The sequence below is a fragment of the Scardinius erythrophthalmus genome (genome assembly GCF_964197995.2).
Source record: "Scardinius erythrophthalmus genome assembly, chromosome: 2".
NCBI lineage: Eukaryota > Metazoa > Chordata > Actinopteri > Cypriniformes > Leuciscidae > Scardinius > Scardinius erythrophthalmus.
In genome coordinates this window covers 50,349,941-50,369,368 of record NC_138222.1, presented here as the reverse complement: position 1 = coordinate 50,369,368, position 19,428 = coordinate 50,349,941, and the positions used below count along the sequence as shown (strand labels likewise).

The window sequence follows — 19,428 nt, the reverse complement described above, 5'->3', positions numbered from 1 at the left end:
ACTACTAATACTGCATTGGGGGAAACCTACTAAAACCTTAGTTAAGCAAAATTATCTTGCATACTCTAATGTACTTAAAGTATCAAGAGTAAAACTAGAGGTATGTATTCTGCAGGGGAAAAAACTCCTTGTCAGGGTTTTTATTATAGTTTTGTATTTATATTATGCTACTACTGCATTTTTCTTCTGAATATTTTCAAGGTTGTTACATTATTGTTTAATCGTGTGTGGGGAAAAAAGTACTTCAGTAGGTTACTTCACATTTGTACGTGAATACTTAACGAAATATGCAGTTCCGAAAATTAAAGAAACAAAATGTAGGTCTATTGTCACAATATTAACAAATTGTGACGAGCTCGGACCGGTCTAGCCTACGGAGGACTGTTCTTGTCTCCTGGCAACTGTGACAGCTGCCGGTGACGAGCGCAAGAAATACTGGACTTTTTTATATTCAGTTGGGTTTTATATTCAAACCGGGCTAAACCGAAAATACATGACCTGGCAGCGCCGGGGCTGAAACATCCTCACCATGTCCTCCAGTAAAATATAAAACATAAAAAATACAAAAGCCAATTCTGGCTCCATAGCTGTTTACTCAATTAGGCTATCAAATTAATTATCAGGTTCGCAGCTGTCCTCTCGCACCGCTGCTTGGCACCTGGAGCGGTGATCAGAAACACCTGGTTGCGCAATTAGGAAATCCTACGAAGGCTACATGGTGCGTCCTTCGAAGGATGCAGCCTTCACGTTGGAACACAGCTATCATGTTCAAAAAACGTCCCCCACGCTAGCGTTTCTTATTCTCTTCTCTTTCCATGTCCGTGGCGGCGCTAAAGCAAGTCGGTAACAGCGCCACCTGCTGTTGTGGAGTGCGAATTACATGACCGTTTACTAGCATGCGTGTGGATCTGAAGGCATTTGTGTGTGGATCAGCAAGGTGGAAAATTAGTGCCAAAAGTCACGTGACAGTTTTTCGTACTTGTAGAATTTTGTTTTGTAATTGTAGAATTTTGTTTTGTACTTGAAGAATTTTGTTTTGTACTTGTAGAATTTTGTTTTTTACTTGAAGAATTTTGTTTTGTACTTGTAGAATTTTGTTTTGTACTTGAAGGTTTTTTTTGTACTTGAAGGATTTTTTTTTTTACTTGAAAGATTTGAGTTTGTACTTGGAGGATATTTTTGTCATTGAAGAAATACGTTTCTTTGTATATGTAAAACATACTGTATTTGTTTGATAGGTATGTTTTTTATTTGCAGAACAAAATGCATTAGTTTGTGAGTGATGTTTTATATTTGCAAACCACACTGAGTTTGTTTGTGAATCGTTGGGTGTGAGTGAAACACGTTTTGTGTGTGTGTGAGGTTTTGGCATGATTCTAACTCCATACTATAGACCTCCATTCATTCTGCACTCATCCTGTGAGCGCCCTCATATGGAACAAGAGTGGAACTGCAACCAGAAGTTTATTGAGTGGCACTTCTCCCCTTATTAGACATTCTCTGGTGGGACTTGATTTTGTCCATTGGGAATTGATTGGATGGTTGTGGTTTGCTATTGGTTGATCTCATGTGAATGACAGGTTGTCCCGCCCTCACGCCAGTAAACACGTCATCAGAGAAGAGAAGCGATGTCACTGCAAGATGGGGAAGTTATTTTGATTAAAGATTACAAGGGCATAAGAATAAAAAAAATAATGATGTGCACGGATAAATCATTTATAAGTACTGCGATATTCCATAAAAAAATACAAATTTTGATTTCAGGGTGACTTTAAGCAGTGCATGCTAAACCCATATATATATATATATATATATATATATATATATATATATATATATATATATATATATATATATATATATATATATATATATATATATAAGCCAGGGGCGTAGTTTGTGGGGGGGTTGGGGGGGAGATAACCCCCCCAATATTTAAATCTATGCATTACAACCCCCCCGATATTTATACCATGATCACATGAAAAATATGCAGACCCAAACTTCAACCCCCCCAATGTTCAAAACAAATCTACGCCCTTGTATAAAGCACATATTTCTAGCAAAATAGTATATATTTCTAGTGTGTGTATATATATGAAGAGTTTAGATGCAAAAGCCTCTAAGTGCCATCTGAAATTTTCTTCTAGAATGAATCTTTATCAAGCTCGTATATTTAAGTTAAATAATTTCACTTAAATGGCAATGCAAATCACATATTAATTGTCATTTAAGTGAAATCACTTAACCTAAATATACAAGCTTTATAAAAATGATCATTCTAGAAGAAAATTTCAGATGGCACTTAGAGGCTTTTGCATCTGAACTCTTCATATATATACTGTATATATAAAATTACTTACAAAGTTTGACTGGTTACCATGTGCCAGCCAATGAACAGGACTTATTTAGCTGATTTGATATTTTATTAGGTAATATAATGATATATGAACATTTAATACAGCGTTCAACTACTTTTTTGGGCCTCTAATGCTTGTGAAAACGCCACAGTACAACAAATCCCTGTGGATTCTTTAAGACAGGCTTACCTTAGTTTCCCATTTTATACGTACTGTCATCATTACTGTGCTAGACAGACAGTGAACAGAATATTGAGCCGCTGCTGTATAGTATATAGAACATGATGGTTTTCTACTGTGAGACTGTGTGTGTGTGTGTGTGTGTGTGTGTGTGTGTGTGTGTGTCAGAGGAAATGAGCCCCACCTTAAAGAGAGAGAGAGAGAGAGAGAGAGAGAGAGAAAGAGAGAGAGAGAGAGCCAAGAGGAAGACATTGTACTTTGGCTGCCCTGCTAAAGGAACACCCGCCTCTCTCTGCCCTCCTACACGAACACCACTTTCAGCATGTATTTTTAAACAATAACAGTTTGGGGTCAGCATAAACTTGTTTCATGTTTTCTGTGAAGAAGTCTCTTATGCTCACCAAGGCTGCATTTATTCGATCAGAAATACAGTAAAACAGTAATATTGTGAAATATTTGTACAATTTAAAATAACACTAAATATAAATAATATATTTATTCCTGTGATGTCAAAGCAAAATTATCAGCATCATTACTCCAGTCTTCAGTGTCACATGATCCTTCAGAAATCATTCTAGTATGCTGATTTGCTGCTCAAGAAACATTTCTTATTATTATCAATGTTGTAAGCAGTAAGCATATTTTTTTCATACCATTATAGTATATATATACCTGTTTTAGGATTGTTTGATGAATAGAAAGTTAAAAAGAACAGCATTTATTTGAAAAAAAAACAAACATTTTTTTGTAACATTATAAATGTCTTTACTGTCACTGTTTATCCATTTCATTTGTCCCAGCTGAATAAAAGTATACATTTCTTTCAAAAACAAACATTCTTACTGTCACCGAACTTTGAACGGTTGTGTGTGTGTGTGTGTGTGTGTGTGTGTGTGTGTGTGTGTGTGTGTGTGTGTGTGTGTGTGTGTGTGTGTGTGTGTGTGTGTGTGTGTGCGCGTGTTTTATTTATATATAACTTCCTTGTTGTCTATAAAACTCTGAGTGCAGTGAGCAGAGTGAAAACCCTGGCCAGTATTAAATTATTATGCATGATGTTCTGACCTCAAATCTGTCTGTGACTTTGTGGTCTTAAACACACAGACGCTTCCTCTCACACCTGCTATAACACTCTCAGTGCATCTGTGTGAACGCGCGGCCCATGCAGGAATACAGTGTGTGTGTGTGTGTGTCTGTGTCTTTCTTTAACTTACAGATGCTACTTTTCTAACAAGAACCAAATCTTTCTTGTCTATTTCACAATTGAGCCCTGTGAGTAAACACGTTATTATCTGTTTGTTCAGCATGCTGCCTGTCAGGGAGGGATGATATCATTCCCTGGGAATGCTCCCATAGGATGCTCATAGAGCTGGTTCATATTAGCAAATGGGAAGGTACGAAGATTACAACACAGATGCAGCCAAGGGTATTTTTTCCCTTCGTTCCTTCATCCGTTAAATGTTTTGCCTTGAAATAGATAGAAGCTGCTGTGTATTGTTATTCCTTTTTCTATGAACAATTGTTGCAGAAATCAAAATGCAATGAAATAATCCATGAAACAACATTTTATATTTTTAAAGAAACTAGTAGGCCTACTGGTAAATTTCTAAAGTTTACAGACATTGTCTTTAATGTGAAAAAACACAATGAAACGCGTAATTCAACAACTGTGAAAATTCAATACGGAAAATTTCTTCCAGCGATCTTTATTGAAAATTGAAAATTGTTAGTCTAATAATTTTGATAAATGATAGCACACATCTCCTCACGAAGCTGGGTGATTTGAGCTTTCTTTTTTTATTTATATGGCAGTCTGTTGACACACATGTAAGGCCAGTATCACATGATTTTGAAACTAAACAAACAAGGCGGGTCTGAGTAAAAGTCTATATTGCCTACAGAATTTGTCAATCCAAATTGGTTGGTCAATCCAGTTCATGCCAGTGTTATTTTAGCATCATTGATATGCTATTAGTTGTTTTTGTTTTTTTTATATTTTCTGTTTTCACTTGAATTTTAGTTAAAGGGGACCTATTATGTTAAATTAACTTTTATATTGTTAAAAAAAAAAACATATTTATGTGTCTGCAGTGTGTGTACACAACCACCCTATTGTAGTAAAAATTCATTCTCTCCGTTTGTTATTTTCCCCATAAATCTGAAACAGTGTCTCAAAATTAGCCATTCGGGAATGTGCCTATAATGTGATGTCAGATTGGAACAAGCCCCGCCCACGACCAGCGATGGAAACTGCCCTATTAGCTTAGCTCCTCCCCTGAGTGAGCTGTACACAGTCCACCATGTTAATCTTCTCGCCAGAGCATTTAACAGCAACATTCAGGTAAGAGATGAATTATTATTAAAGCTACTAAAGTAATTCAATCAAGAGCAGTGAGTGATTTTCTGTTTTTCTTTTGTTGTTTGATTCATATTAACAGCATAGCAGTTGTTAGGCTAATGTATATATACGCTGCTTCCACTTTTATTCACATAACCTTGTGTGTATTTTACATTTTAAATGCAATAAGACGTGAAAGAGAAATTAGTTTAACAACACTCGTGATGCGTCGTCTGAACTATATATAAGGGGCCGTATTCACAAAGAATTTTAAGGCTAAAAGTAGCTCCTAACTGGCGAATTTAGGAGCAACTCCTAAAAATAATGGGCGTGTCACTCGTAACTTTAGGACTCCTAATTTTTTTGACTAAGAGTAATTCACGAAGCATTTTAGCCCTAAAACTAGCACCTAAGCCTGGGACAGCTTAAAAGAAGTCGAGAGGACTCCTAACTCACTAAGGCCTATTCACAAACCGCTTTTTGTGGCATTTCACGTTGCGATGTTTTGAAATGCGTAAGCGGCGGCTGCAGGAGCTTCCAATCGCGAGGGAACAATTTTGCATTGTAGGCATAACTAGGGATGCAATAACACCACCAACAACAACCAAAACTAGGCTACTCATTGCATATAAACTAATTGTAACGTTTCATTGTGAATCAAATTAAAATGTTCTTCTCTTTGCAAACGTAGGCAGAGGCATATAGTGACAGATTAATTCAATAATGTTGCAAAGATATTGCATCAATCCATATGTTTCATTAGGCTACTAGGCTATTTGTTTTGCCTTACTCTTTATTCATTTAGGCTATTTATTCAGTTATTCATCATCTTCCATCCTTCGCACTACTTGTGAAGCGCACGCATTCTCAGACCTGTCACCTGTCACTCATCATCGTAGGGGAGGTGTTTGGAATCATTCCCGCGTTACAATCATCAGGCAATCAAGGTGGTCACTTCAGTCAAGCTCGTGCATGAGTAATGACGTCATCCATAGCAATGAAGACTCACTCTTAGTTTGGGAGTTGTTATTTTTCTTTACTAAAAGTAGGTCTGAAAGGCGTTGTGAATAACTTTTAAGAGAAAACTCCTAGCTAAAATCTTTTAGTGCGATTTAGGAGTACTCCTAGTGGTAAGATAAAATGCTTTGTGAATACGGCCCCAGAAGTTTAGACTGATATGTATGGAAGCTTTTTTTCCGCCATAGAATAAAAAATAATAAGGTAATTGCGACTTTTTATCTCACAATTCAGACTTTTTTTTACATCTCAGTACTGTGTGATTAAAAAAATCGCAATTGCGAGTTATAAAGTCAGAATTGCGTGATATGAACTTGCAATTGTGAGTTATAAAGTCATATAAAGTCGCAATTGCGAGAAGTATTCAGAATTGCATGATATAAATCACTATATAATCAATAACAAACAGGGCCCGTATTCATAAAGATTCTAAGAATCCTCTCAGAAAACTCTTAATTTAGCTTAAAAACTTTTATGTAGGAGTCTTAGCTGAAGAGCGATTCGGGACCGATCTGAGAGCAACTCTGAGTAAGGAAAATACAAAAACTTTTATCTTAGTGAGGAGGCGGGGTTGACCCCGTTGCTATGTATGACACAATCTTTTGAAGACTGTGATTGGTTGGTTGTCCAAGAAGGAAAAAAAAAGTGATTTTAAGTATAGGGTCTATTCTAAGCCTCCACTTTGAACTTACATGCGTAATTTTTCCTATTTGATCGTTCTCACACACACACACACACACACACACATTATATATGTGTATATAAATCCTTTTTTTATTTACCATGCTGTTGATTTCCTATAAGGTATTTGATTGCTTAGAATGATCAAAATTGTTCCACTCTTTCCAGTTACACTGATTGCTGGCATGTCTATTTAAGCAGTGGTTTGAATGTTGGTTTTAATGTATCAAACATGGAATTTTCCCAGTTGCCAAATATCGTAATGTAGTGATTACTTTCATTTCAGGCGCTATGGCATTTCTGCGCTGTGTCAGAGATATTAGCGTGTCTCTAAAAAGATCAGTCACAAACATGATCCCTGCACGATCTAATCTATAGCGTCTTATTAACTCACTGTCATCCATTGTCTGCAACACATTTCTTCTCCCTCTTCGTCTTGCTGCCATTTTCTCCTCTGCTAAAGAAACTCTTAAGCCTCTTAAAAGTCCTCGTCCATGCTCCTAACAATTTTGACCTTAAGACCTCTTTTAAGGGTTAAGATGCTTTCTGAATTACTTTTTTCTTTACTAGGAGTTTTTCTTTAATTTTAAGAGTAAACGCCCACATTTCTAAGAATTTTCTTAGAATTTTGTCACTAGGAGCTACTCTTTGCATTAAGATTCTTTATGAATACGGGCCCAGATGTTTTCGTTTTTGGCAGACTTTTTGGAACTGAACAGGCTCTGCCCTTTTCTGGAAAGCAGGGTGGGGAGCAGCAGCTCATTTGCATTTAAAGATACAGTACATGCACAAAAACAGCATGTTTTTCTTTCCACTCTTTCTTTTCTTTCTTTTCACTCTTTCCACAAATTTCCCTCGGGGATTAATAAAGGAAGTCTAATTGGACTAACATGGAATAATACAGGGGTAAGGCAACATCAGTCTTGAATCCACTGTCCTGCGGTGTTTAGCTCCAACCCTGAATTTTTTTTGCCTGTATAGTAGTCCTGAAGACAGTGATTAGCTGGTTCAAGTGTGTTTGATTAGGGTTGGAGAACAGTGGCTCTCCAGGACCGACCTTGATCTTGCCTAACCCTGGTATAATAAAATATCTGTGGGGTATTTTGAACTGAAACTTCATAGACACATTCTGGGTACCCCTGAGACTTATATTACATGTTGTAAAAATGGGCACAATAGGTCCCTTTTAAAGTTGTAAGATATTGTTTATGTTTTTGTCATTTTTATTAGTTTTTTTTTATGTCTTTGTAGACATATAAATTAGTCTATATATGAAGAGTTCAGATGCAAAAGCCTCTAAGTGCCATCTGAAATTTTCTTCTAGAATGACCATTTTTATAAAGCTCGTATATTTAAGTTCAATAATTTCACTTAAATGGCAATGCAAATTAATTGTCATTTAAGTGAAATTACTTAACTTAAATATACAAGCTTTATAAAAATGATCATTCTAGAAGAAAATTTCAGATGGCACTTAGAGGCTTTTGCATCTGAACTCTTCATATAAAGTTTTGTTTTTAGTTGTTATTTAATAAGTTTTAGTCATTTTACTGTGTTTAGTAACTTGAGAAATGCTACCTTGGCAACTAGCTGAAATAAAATGAGAAACTGTTTAAAATTTTCGGTTACACTTTATTTAAGTACTGAGTAATATTAAGCAACTACATGTACTATACGGTTAGGGTTTGGTTGAGGGTTAGTTGCATGCAATTATGCATAATTTACTGTTAGTACTATGGTAAGTACATGTAAAATATGTATCAAGGACACTGTAAAATAAAGTGTTACCAAATTGTATTTTCATTGTTGATTATATTTCGACTAAATAATTTTTTGAATGTTTTCTGTTATTTTGGTGATAATAACTCTGGTTCAAGCTGCGGACAAGCTCTTCTTTTTAAATGCCTCTGAGTATTTCGGACGTCTACGTTAGGCAGCTTGCAGTACGCCTGGCCCTAACAGGGAAATGACTTTGTTCCCAGGCTTCATTAGACAAAGAAAGCATACAGACAATGTCAGGAAATGTTTCTCTCTTGTCATCCACCCAGGTGGCGCAGCTTTATTTAAGGACAATGACGCCATCCCATCTAACCTTTGGTCCTTCAGGAGAGACAATAACAGGCCCTAGGCAGGGTCTGCGGGGCTGAGGATGATTTTGGAGCGTAAAAAGTTTCGACTGTACAGTTCCACTGAGCATTCTGCTGTAAGAGCAAGCTACTGTAAGACATGATCTGGAGAAATATTATGCTGAGGAATAAAGCAGTTGGTGGTCAAAAGAAGGTGTGGGTGTATGAGAGGGCAGTGTGAAAAAACTGCTGGTCCAAGGTCAGCCAAAGGGAAAGGATGAGGAATTTCAGCTCTGTTTGAATTCCTGCCAAACTCTCCCTGCCTCTCAGGCTGGGAGGATTTCAGGGTGGTTTATGCTGAATATTCAGGGCAGATGTCAAACTAACAGATGGCACAGGGCAGTGTATCCTCCCCATATGATCCACATTAATATTACAGCAATCCTGCACCTAATATATACAGTCAACCCAAAATGTATTAAGACACCTTCAACATTTCTCACATTATCACAGTTTACTCGCTATAGTTTAGAAAACGAACTTACTTATCAAATAGTTATCAAATCAGTTGACATTTCACTTGTTTTGGCCATCCTTCTGTTTGTTAGACTGTCTCACAAATGAATTAGGTTGAATCGCTGTCAGCTGTTTAATTGAAGTACACTTAGATAATACCAATTTAGGTCAACCAGTTACCAAGCAATGCTTCATTTTGTTCAGTATGTGGTGTAAAATGGTCACATTAGCAATTATATAAGAAAAAACACTTAAGCAAAACATGGGCAGGTCAAAGTGTTTGGTCCCAAATTGTTATACATTACTGGTAGTCCACTGTATGAAGAATGTTTGGGTAGCCTATATTATGTCACAGTTAACTTTATTTTGCTATCCTCACTTAAATTAACTTTAGTGTCCCGCATCCACTAGTAAACAAATATAAAACATTATATCTGGTTTCTGAATTATTTTTGGTTTGACTGTAACTATGTAATGCATATTGGTACCTGTTTGTGGAAAATTTAATATAAAAAATAATACATTAATGCGAGCAGGGCTTGACATTAACACCCGCCAACCCGCCAAATGCGGGTGGATTTTGCTCGTGGCGGGTAACACAGTCACTCCAACTAGCCACTTTGGCGGGTTGAATAATTGTAGTCTTTTCAAAAGGCATCTGAAATAAGTGTGACACTACGACACTACAACTCCAATAGGGCTGTCAACGAATATTCTAAATTCGAATATATATTCGAATAGTTTAAAAAAAAAACTGAATTTCGAAGGTGAAAATTAATATTCGAATGTGGAAAAACGCCCGCGGTAGCAGAGGCGCGGCTGTCTGCTTTGTGAGTGGGCGCGCTGCCTGAGGGGTCAATTTATTTAACGTTAAACAGAAACATTACTGAAGTGTAGGCTACTGTAGCCTACTGACTGAATAGATATTGCATGTATAAGGTAGGTTAGATACAGCAGTTTCATGCACTGCAGGCTTCCACTGGTTTGATTATTTACCGTTTCATGTCAAGGAAAAGTTCCATGTTTACCACAGCACAGCTCGCTCGGAGCGTTCAATGTCGGTTCTATATACTGTAAAACTTCAATTAATGTTAATAATATTTGTTTCAATCACTGAATGAAGCCTGCTATATAAGAGTCGCGACCTTAAATTGCTTGCACAAAACTCTTGATCAGCACTCAACATTTGCTTATTGTTGTTGTTCATTTAAACTGTTATGCACAGAGCGCGTGTCGCCTCATTCGCGCCGCAAGACCTCCAGACGCGCTTAAACGCGTCTTTACACTCGCGCCAGACGCTCTATTCGCGAAAGAGTGCCTGCGAGTGAGCGAGCGAGAGTGAGTGATGTCTGCGGTCTTGGCTATTTGTTGATTTACTTGTTTTCGTGTAGGTAATACGTTGTCAAATATGTTTAAACTTAAATAAACTACCTATACAAGTAGTTATGTCTCTTTGTATTAATTTGTCCTGTTATTGACGTAATGCGCGTCATTGACAAAATGCGCAACCAGATGTTCGAATAGATCGAATATATAAGCTATGTGTGTTTTTTTTAGAGGGAATATTCGAAGGTCATTTTTGGGCAATTTTGACAGCCCTAATGAGTATTGTCGCTAGTGACCGACATCAAAGAATCGAAGAGACAGCTAGCTGCCCTGCTGGAGTTATGTCGTATGCCGGTGGAGCAATGTGGCTACATATAATACATAATACATGGTTTCATTTTAAAAAAGGAGCTTTACACACAACCTTATCAGAGCTAATGATAATGACCTGTATTGTTATATATTTATGTAGTCTTGATTTGGGTGTGTACAGTGGTTTTACATTTAAAAGGGTTGTAAATCTAGTTCAAGTAAATTTTAGCACGCCAGTCAACTTTTATCAGGTAATTTCACAACAACAAAAATGTGGCTAGTAAAAATGCTGTGTGGCTAGTAACTTTGGAAAACCACTAGCCACATTAGCTAGTGAGCAAAAAAGTTAATGTCAAGCCCTGAATGCGAGTGTTATATTGCTTTAAAAAAACACATTTCAATTAACAAAAAGTTTTGTATATAGAGTAACTTTACAACAATTTTAGTGTTGCTGCGTCTCTGTGAAAGTGTTTCTCATTGAATTTTCAAGTTTAGTGACTGATTTGATGACAGTTGCTTGTTTCGTTACAGAACGAATCAGTGTTTTTGAACGAATCGGTATATATCACCTGAGAAAGTATTCTCCGTAACTGCTATACTAAGCCACTACTAAACATTTAGATTTATGAACCTATTGGCAGTTATACATTTTAATATTTACCAACTGATGCAGATGCAGATTCAATAAAACGCTGAAAATGAAACTTGATCTGCCCTTCGCAAACGTTAGCACAATGACCTAGGTGTGTCTTTTATGTGAGCAGAGGGATATATGATACGATCAGTATCATATCACACTAGACTGACATTTGGCCTTGGTTACCAAGAGACGTCACACTTCTGACCAAGGCGACAGCTGTTGCTTGACACACTAAACCTAAACCAACCTAAATGGGTGACTGAGTTTCTCTCAAGTATGTTGTCTATTTCTGTGGTCTAAGCTACTAAATTTTCTAGCCTATAGTCTCTCTATTGGCAGATTCATGCCAATTTAAGCAAAAAAAAAGGCCTAAATTTAAGATTCATTACAAAGATTGGATTACACAGTTTTAATATAAACATTCTAATAACGTTAATGTGATGCATATTTGTCAGTCATAAATAAATTAAACGGTATATATATTTATCATAAATAAATCCAATTTGTTTCAATTTCATACATTTTAAGTAATAAATATTGCTTATTCCACTGCCAACCATATCAGTGGACATATTGAATCAAATGACAGTTTTCAGATTAACAGATTTATGCTGATTAGATTTTTTTTTAATAGATGCAAATTTGCCATGATTTGATTTGACACTATGCCATTATTTTTTGAGTCGTTACCCATTTCATGTATGCGCAACTGACAAATATGCATAACATTTTATTCGTTTTAATAAGTTTATTAGTTTGTTTGTTAAAATGGTCTAATTCAAATGGATGGAAATTTATTTAAATACATAAATCTTATGTTTATGTCTACTTTTGGGCAACAAAATAAAATGTATAGACTAGAAATTCCCCTCAAACGGCCCTTCTATAACTGAGGCTGCATGTTAGACTGCTATGTCTGCCATTTGATAAGGTTTTTCCATAAATTATGAGCTCAGTGTCATTCTACTCTCACCACGCGCATCTTATTAGGTCTCAAATGAGTAACAAAGTGTTAATGCCACCAGAAATGATATGGCAGATTATACCCATATCCACAGTATCAAAACTTGCCAAATGTGTGAGTTTGTATTAATGAATTTAAACAAAGCCCGTATTTACATTTTACTGCTGATTGTACACCATTTGTGCTCCAGGCATGAGTATTAGGCCAACTTTTACATCTATTAATTTAGCAGATGCTTCTATCCAAAACAACTCAACTGGTGTGTTATACCTTTTCTAAGTGATCAGTGAGTTTTGCCTGGACAAGCACCACTTTCATCTTCTAGTGCATTGTGTATTCATCATTGGCAAACATGGCCGTGCGTATGAATTATTACAAATACAATTTCTAAGAGAAAAACCTGCTTTTCCCCCTAAACATTTCAATCACATTTCATTATAGATGTTAACATTCCAGACATCCCTTTCTCCCACATCATCCGTACGTCTGCCTGCTTTTGAGGGTGAGGTGTTTACACTGATAATAACGAATCTGAAACAGGATACTGGGTGACTGGGGAGAAGACAGACCCTCACAGCACACGCTTGCATAATAGGACAGGGAAGAGCTTACACTTTTCTCCTTTTAGCAGGAAATGGGCGAAACCTGGGTCGAAATTATTTCTCCGACATTTTGTGCTGTGAAGGAAGTGTCTCCAGATAGAAGAGGTCATTTGGTTTCCTGTTGTGCACCAACAGTTCCCCCCCACACACATTTCAACCCAGAAAAAAAAACATATATATATATATATATATATATATATATATATATATATATATATATATATATATATATATATATATATATATAAAATGCAGATATTTTAATAACACAAGCACAAAAAGCACAAATTCTCATTATTGTAATTTAATGTTTCTGTAATTCCCTTTAAATCTCACTAAGAATAAAGTTAATATTATAAGACAGTGACTTTATGAGTGTTTTATTTCAGACATATTATATTTTACTTAGTGCCTTCAAATTGATTAATTGCATCTAACACAAAAGTTTGTTTATATGTGTGTATATACACATTATTTATATATATATATAGTAAAGGGCTGTCAAATCGTGTATAAATAAACGTAAATGAATAAACGTGTGTATATATATGACATGTATATATATGACACACACACACATTTATGCATACATGTGTGATAAACCAATTTCACAGCCCTTTACTATATAAATACTATGTAATAAAATGATTTATGATTTACTATTTACATCATAAACAATTTTTGTTTCGCATTACAGTAATGAGAATTTTGGGTTAAAATGTGTATTATTTTCAAAAAAATTATGCAAAATTTCACAAAAGATGAACATTCAAAGTAGAGGCATTATTAAACAATTCTTTAGATTTTTGGGTATAATATGGCAAGGATATTGACAGATTTAGTGAGATTTACCGTAACGCAGATTGTTGTTTTTATAGTTAGGCTTTAAAAACCAAAATTTTCCCATAACTTATACCAGAGATATTAAGTAAAAAATGCTAGTAGGTCTTTCACTAATGGACTAATCAGGGGTTTTCCATGTACAGGAAATGTGTGGAATAAACGGCTACACATAAGATGTGTGGCGGAAGAGATAAACATTCCAGACTTCAAACGCACAGATGAAGGTAGCAGGAGGCTTATCAAGGACTATGATAACAAATGGAACACATCAGGAACTAGTCAAGGTAGCTTTTGCGTAAAGGAGCTCTTCAAGGCACCGGGATTATTAGCTTTAACGTCACCAATCCACCTGTATAGAAATTTGGGCAAAATCAAACGCTTCACTAAAAATAACGTTCACGATAAATCACATTCAACTGCTCAGAGCACATATTTTGTTCATCCAGCGAAAACGTTCGGCCTCTTTCATAGATTTAAAACAATCAAGTGTTTTAATCTTTAGACTGAGATGTCACACGATAGTTATGAGAAACAACATTTTTAATTACTTGAAATAAATACTCCAGTACATGCATGATAAAAAATGAGGGGGTGGGCAAGGGGGGGGGGGGGGGGGGGACAGCACATTAAAATATCATTGTAAGTCTTGTAAATAGTGTAAAACCTATGGCACACACTCACAGCAGCTTTAACTCATTACAAATTCACACATGGAATACGAACAATATGATGCTGATGATTTCTACAGATCTCAATGACATCCATTCAGCTAAACACCGAGGTAAAGACTTTCAGTTTCATTTTAAGGCTTCTGTTGTAAAGACCGCTTTTGGCCATATTCTCAACCGACAAGAGGATTTGCTGAAAAGTTGTCAGTTTTAGTAAAAGCTACTTGTTTTCCACAATCACATCCAGTATGAGAAAATAACCTATAAATGTGACCTTGAGTAAAGCCGACTGCCATGAGAAGTTAATTTAGATGGATAAACACTACATTTACTCAAATTAAGGCTGGGCGATATAGCTAAAAAATATCTTGATATTTTCGTTATATTCGATTTAACAATGTTTTTTCCATTTGTTTTGAATTCAAGTCCCCCGTGAAAAAGACATCTGGACAGAACGTTTAGTCACAAATTGTTTACTGCAAAAATCAACACTAGTTTTTATACTTATTTATATGAACCTCTTATTTACATCATGTTTGCAGAGAGGATTCGAGCATGTGGAACACAATATGTGATCGTGCTGAATGAAAACTCCCGCTTTTGAGCAGTATTGAGTGGATTCCCCACTGACTAATTAAAGTACCTATGATTGGTCATTGTGTTTCGGAGCTAAACAGACATGTCTGTGATTGGCTACAATGCTCAATGCTGTTAAACATGTTGCAGATAGAAACATTTGATGCTGTTTACAGAGCTCTCACACACACACACACATATGCGTGGGAGTGTTTGAAAGCAGCAGCTTACGGTCTTTACAAGACATCGCCAATATTCAAAGTATCGCCCAGCCCTAACTCATACTATACAGGGGTTAAACCTGATTAGATTCTTTGGTACTTCAAAAATAACGTGCCGGGGAGGAGTTTTAATTCACAGAATGAGAGTTAACTGGCGGTAAAGTTCTAGGTGAGGATCGTTCCCTTAGTGCCTGAGACAGGAGAGTGCATCCGTCCGAGACGGCGCATGCAGAGTTGCGCAGACGCTCCCGGTAGACGGGCATCTGGGAGCTGCTCTCGGGATGCTGGGAAATATCCCTGAGGCCCTGGGTCAGGAGCACGCAGGCCGACACCACGCTCATGGCGCCGCCCAGGACGGCCGTCTGCACCCCCTTGCCCTCGGGGGTGATGGCGGCGGCTTTGCCGAGGAACTGCGGCTCTGTGGCGAAACCCACCAAGGCGTGGACGGCCTGCACGAGCGGGCCACTGAAGAGGACGCAGCGGTTGCGGGTCAGCTCGCTGGGGCAGGCCTTCAGCTCACGCATGCACGCCAACAGAGCCGTGGCGCTCGTGCTCATGCACTTAACGCTAGCTTTGAACTGCTCCTTGGCGAACTTGTCCTTGGATTTATCACTGGCCAGAGAGGAGGCGTCCGTGAGCGTGGTGAGGTTCTTCAGGATGTTCTGCGACACCTCCAGAAGGAGCTGCGGCGTCAGGTCGGCCAGAGCTGTTAGGCGTAGAGTGTTGCACGTCTGCTCCACTTCGTGGCGGCAGCGGGTGACTTTATAGCGGTCCACCAGGCCGGGAACGGCAGCCTGTGAGCCCGGGATCTCCACGGCCGCCAAGTACGCGGCATGCGCCGAATACTCTGTCAGCGAGACCACCAGGTCACCCATCTCCAACAGTCGGTCCCCGACCTCCACAAACTTCCCCATGTTGAGCTGGCTCTGAATGTCATGGACAATAATAGACAACTCCTTAGTTCGGGCGATCAAGGTGTCGCGACATTTCTCGAACGTCTCTGCTATGGGCAGGCCGTCGGAGTTCACCACCGGCCTGGTCTCGCTGGACAGCAGGAGCAGGTCCGCCACCAGCTGCATTTTGCTCTTGCATGCGTCACAGATGGATAAAAGTCTTTTCCTTTGTTGCAAGCTGCCACTAGGGATGTTGGTAGAAACCTCACTATCTGATTTTCCAGAGCCACTACTAGCCATAGTAGTGTGGTCGCTCTAATGTTCAAAATAAAGATCGCAACACACGTTCTCTTGTGCGAAACATGTGATTTATGTCATTTTCTTCAGTAATAAAAGATTTCCACACCTTCTCAAGGAGAGTGAAACTGGCCAACGAGTCTTTTATAATGTCCTTCAGAAGAAAAAGTCCACTCAGCTTCCTTGCGAACACACAGGACACTTTGATAACTCAAAATAATATGAAACTTCACTCAATGCACTTGCGAGAATAAGGGAAGTACTTTTGAAAAAATATTCTTATACTATAAAATGCGGGCAAAATAGGCTGGTGAGAGCTATAGTTAAATATCCCTTCAATTGAAAAACTCTGAATTGCCCAATGTTTAAATAATCAGATTTTAGGTGTGCATAATGAAAGCAATAATAAAATTCACAACTACCTCTGTTAAGGTAGGCTACAGTCTGATCAGTTTCACAGGTTGTCAATGTTGCTCCAACAATGCAAACAAACCCCCAAACAATCTTTTAAAAGGCTACTGCAGTGCCATGAACGAGAAGATGCCCAGATGAAGGCAAAGTGCAGGTTGACTTCCAGAATCTGTCATTTCAGGTTTTCTTCGTTTCGTGTCAAGCAAATTAAATGATATACACGTCCTGCAATGTGATGCTGATGATGTATTGACCGTCTTGCTGACCCTGCGTCCGAAGCGCGAGACGCGCGAGCGCCCCGCCGCCACTGCACCATCATCCCACGAGACCTTGAAAACTCATAAAATATTCCCGAACGACTTTCAGCCGTTTCTTTTTCGTACACAATCCAAGTTCTTTGGGAAAACACAGTTCCTTATGCATATCTATTGTCCATACGCCCTCTCCAGCAGAAAAGCAGCGGTTGTCCAGTGGCAGATAGTTCCGCTTTTGCTTGCCATTGTTTTAACGTTCAGCTTAACGTTTTAATGTAGTTTCCTCGACAATAACGAACTTGGTTCGCTACTGAGACTCTCGCGCGTCGGTTGTAGTCTCCCGCTACATCTTGCGTATCAGGAAGCGGCGGGAGGGTGTGGCTGAATAGCCTGTTAGCTTCCCTCAAACTCCGACACTTTTATACACTCCACAACCATTATTCCTGGTCATAGAGACGAAACTCCTCCTTTTAATCCAGCAGCCCCTCAACTGATACGCGTATTTTTCATAAGTAACGTTAGTCGCGCGAGAAGTCGTGCTCATTCCTCACCAGTCATCGTTTCCCGAGGCCCCGATGTGAGACTAAACTACCGGTCTGAGGGCAAAAGTTACACCCAAAGACAAATTCCAGAGAAGTTCCTTGTGTTACCCTTTTTGTTTGTTTGGTTTTTCTTGTTTCTGGTGTTTCGCCCCCACAGTTTGCGCTTCCCTGTAAATCCAACAGGTCTCTCGCGTGTGGGGTATTTACTACTTTCACAATGTTCGCTTTCAGAGCGGCATAGAGTGAATTATTTTTTAGTTTAGCGGAAACGCCGGTTATATTATTATGCTTTTGTATTTTAAACGCACGGTCTTCTGAACTGAAACTTTTGTTGTTTTGACTTTCTTGAATAGATTTGCCCTCACATATTTGTGTTGTTTAAAGTATATTTCGTGTTAATATAGTGGTTTAACTATAATAATTTGCTCCATTTATTTATATTGATGTGTGCAATAAGTACTTTGTTTATTTATCTATTATTAACGTTTATGTTAGCGCTGTGGGGTTTTAGATGTAAGTATACATATTCGTGGGGTCCTAATGCAAATAATAATAATTTTAAAAAAAGTCACCCTACCGCGCTCAAAAAAAAAATCAGATTGGCCTCAAAACAGCTGATTTATCTTGGGAAGGGAAATCGGATTCACCGAGGTTAAAACTATGACGTAAGTGCAGTAGAGTACTTTTCATTAGACAAAAGGAGACGCTGGGAGTGTGAAGGAGCCAATGAGAAACTACAGGGTGGGGCTGTTGCACTTAAACACTCCTCTTTGGACATTGGGAAGGGCTTTCGTCAAAGAACTATTGGTCGTATATGATTATCTAAATATTGCATTTTGAGGACTTACAAGCATACGCATTCATAAGTAGACGTTGGCCTATCGTTACCCCTTGACATTACATTCTACGACAGTGTGTTTCACTGCTCAATTGCCCAGTTTCAAACAACAGATGCTCTTCATATCCAATATAGATCCCTTGTTTGGTCTGATTCCTTATTAAATTCCAAAAGTATACAGCTACTGGATTACACAAAGCATTTGTTATGAAGTGTGTTGTATCTGAACTGGGGGCTGAGGGAGGCTGTGAACACTGCATGTCAGTTGTACAGCTGCACGGGGCACTGTGCCATTGGGTGGGGTGTCCTGAGAGGAAACAGTTCCGATTCTGTTGAATGAGCCGCACACACACTTCATGAGTCCCATGACAAGCACTTTAGAGAACCCAGCCTGTGAAGTGCAGAGCTGAAAAACCATGAAATTCGTTTAGCTGTGACTGTCTTCTTGTTTAGTTTTCTTTTTCTTTTTTATTGTTTGTTTTGTTATTGCATAAACTTTAACATTATACATGCACCTTTGTTTGAATGCAAATATTGAACATTATATATGCATACAAAAAGAAAAAAAAAGAGAAAAAAAAAGTTTTAGGGGGTAATATAAAATCAACATTAGAGTGTCGGGAATAGAAATATCAAATAAATACTGAATGTGAAATTTGGTCAAAATATAGGCCTGAGTAAATGAATTAAATAAGAGTACGTTCATTTTCTTCAGAATAATCAGTGAAGCATAACAATATTGTAATTCTGTACATGTCAGTATTTATTTTCCTAAATGCCAATTCATTGAAGATAATATAAAACAGCTTTTATAAAACAGTTAGTGAATGTTATTATTTTATATGAGAATGTAAATCCACTAAGATGCAAAATCTGAAACTAAATT

At 37.8% G+C, this 19,428-nt stretch overlaps 1 protein-coding gene across 1 annotated transcript; it reads right to left on the bottom strand.

The window, feature by feature from the left end:
• Positions 1–14,372: 14,372 nt before the first annotated feature.
• Positions 14,373–17,935, bottom strand: tlnrd1 (talin rod domain containing 1). The gene has a single exon (XM_081359855.1). The coding sequence runs from the start codon at positions 16,498–16,500 to the stop codon at positions 15,436–15,438; it is 1,065 nt and encodes a 354-aa protein (XP_081215981.1). The 5' UTR covers positions 16,501–17,935; the 3' UTR covers positions 14,373–15,435.
• Between the last annotated feature and the right edge of the window lie 1,493 nt (positions 17,936–19,428).

What these genes read in the sequence shown, in the direction of transcription:
- tlnrd1 (XM_081359855.1), bottom strand. Translation starts at nt 16,500, where the DNA reads ATGGCTAGTAGTGGCTCTGGAAAATCAGATAGTGAGGTTTCTACCAAC.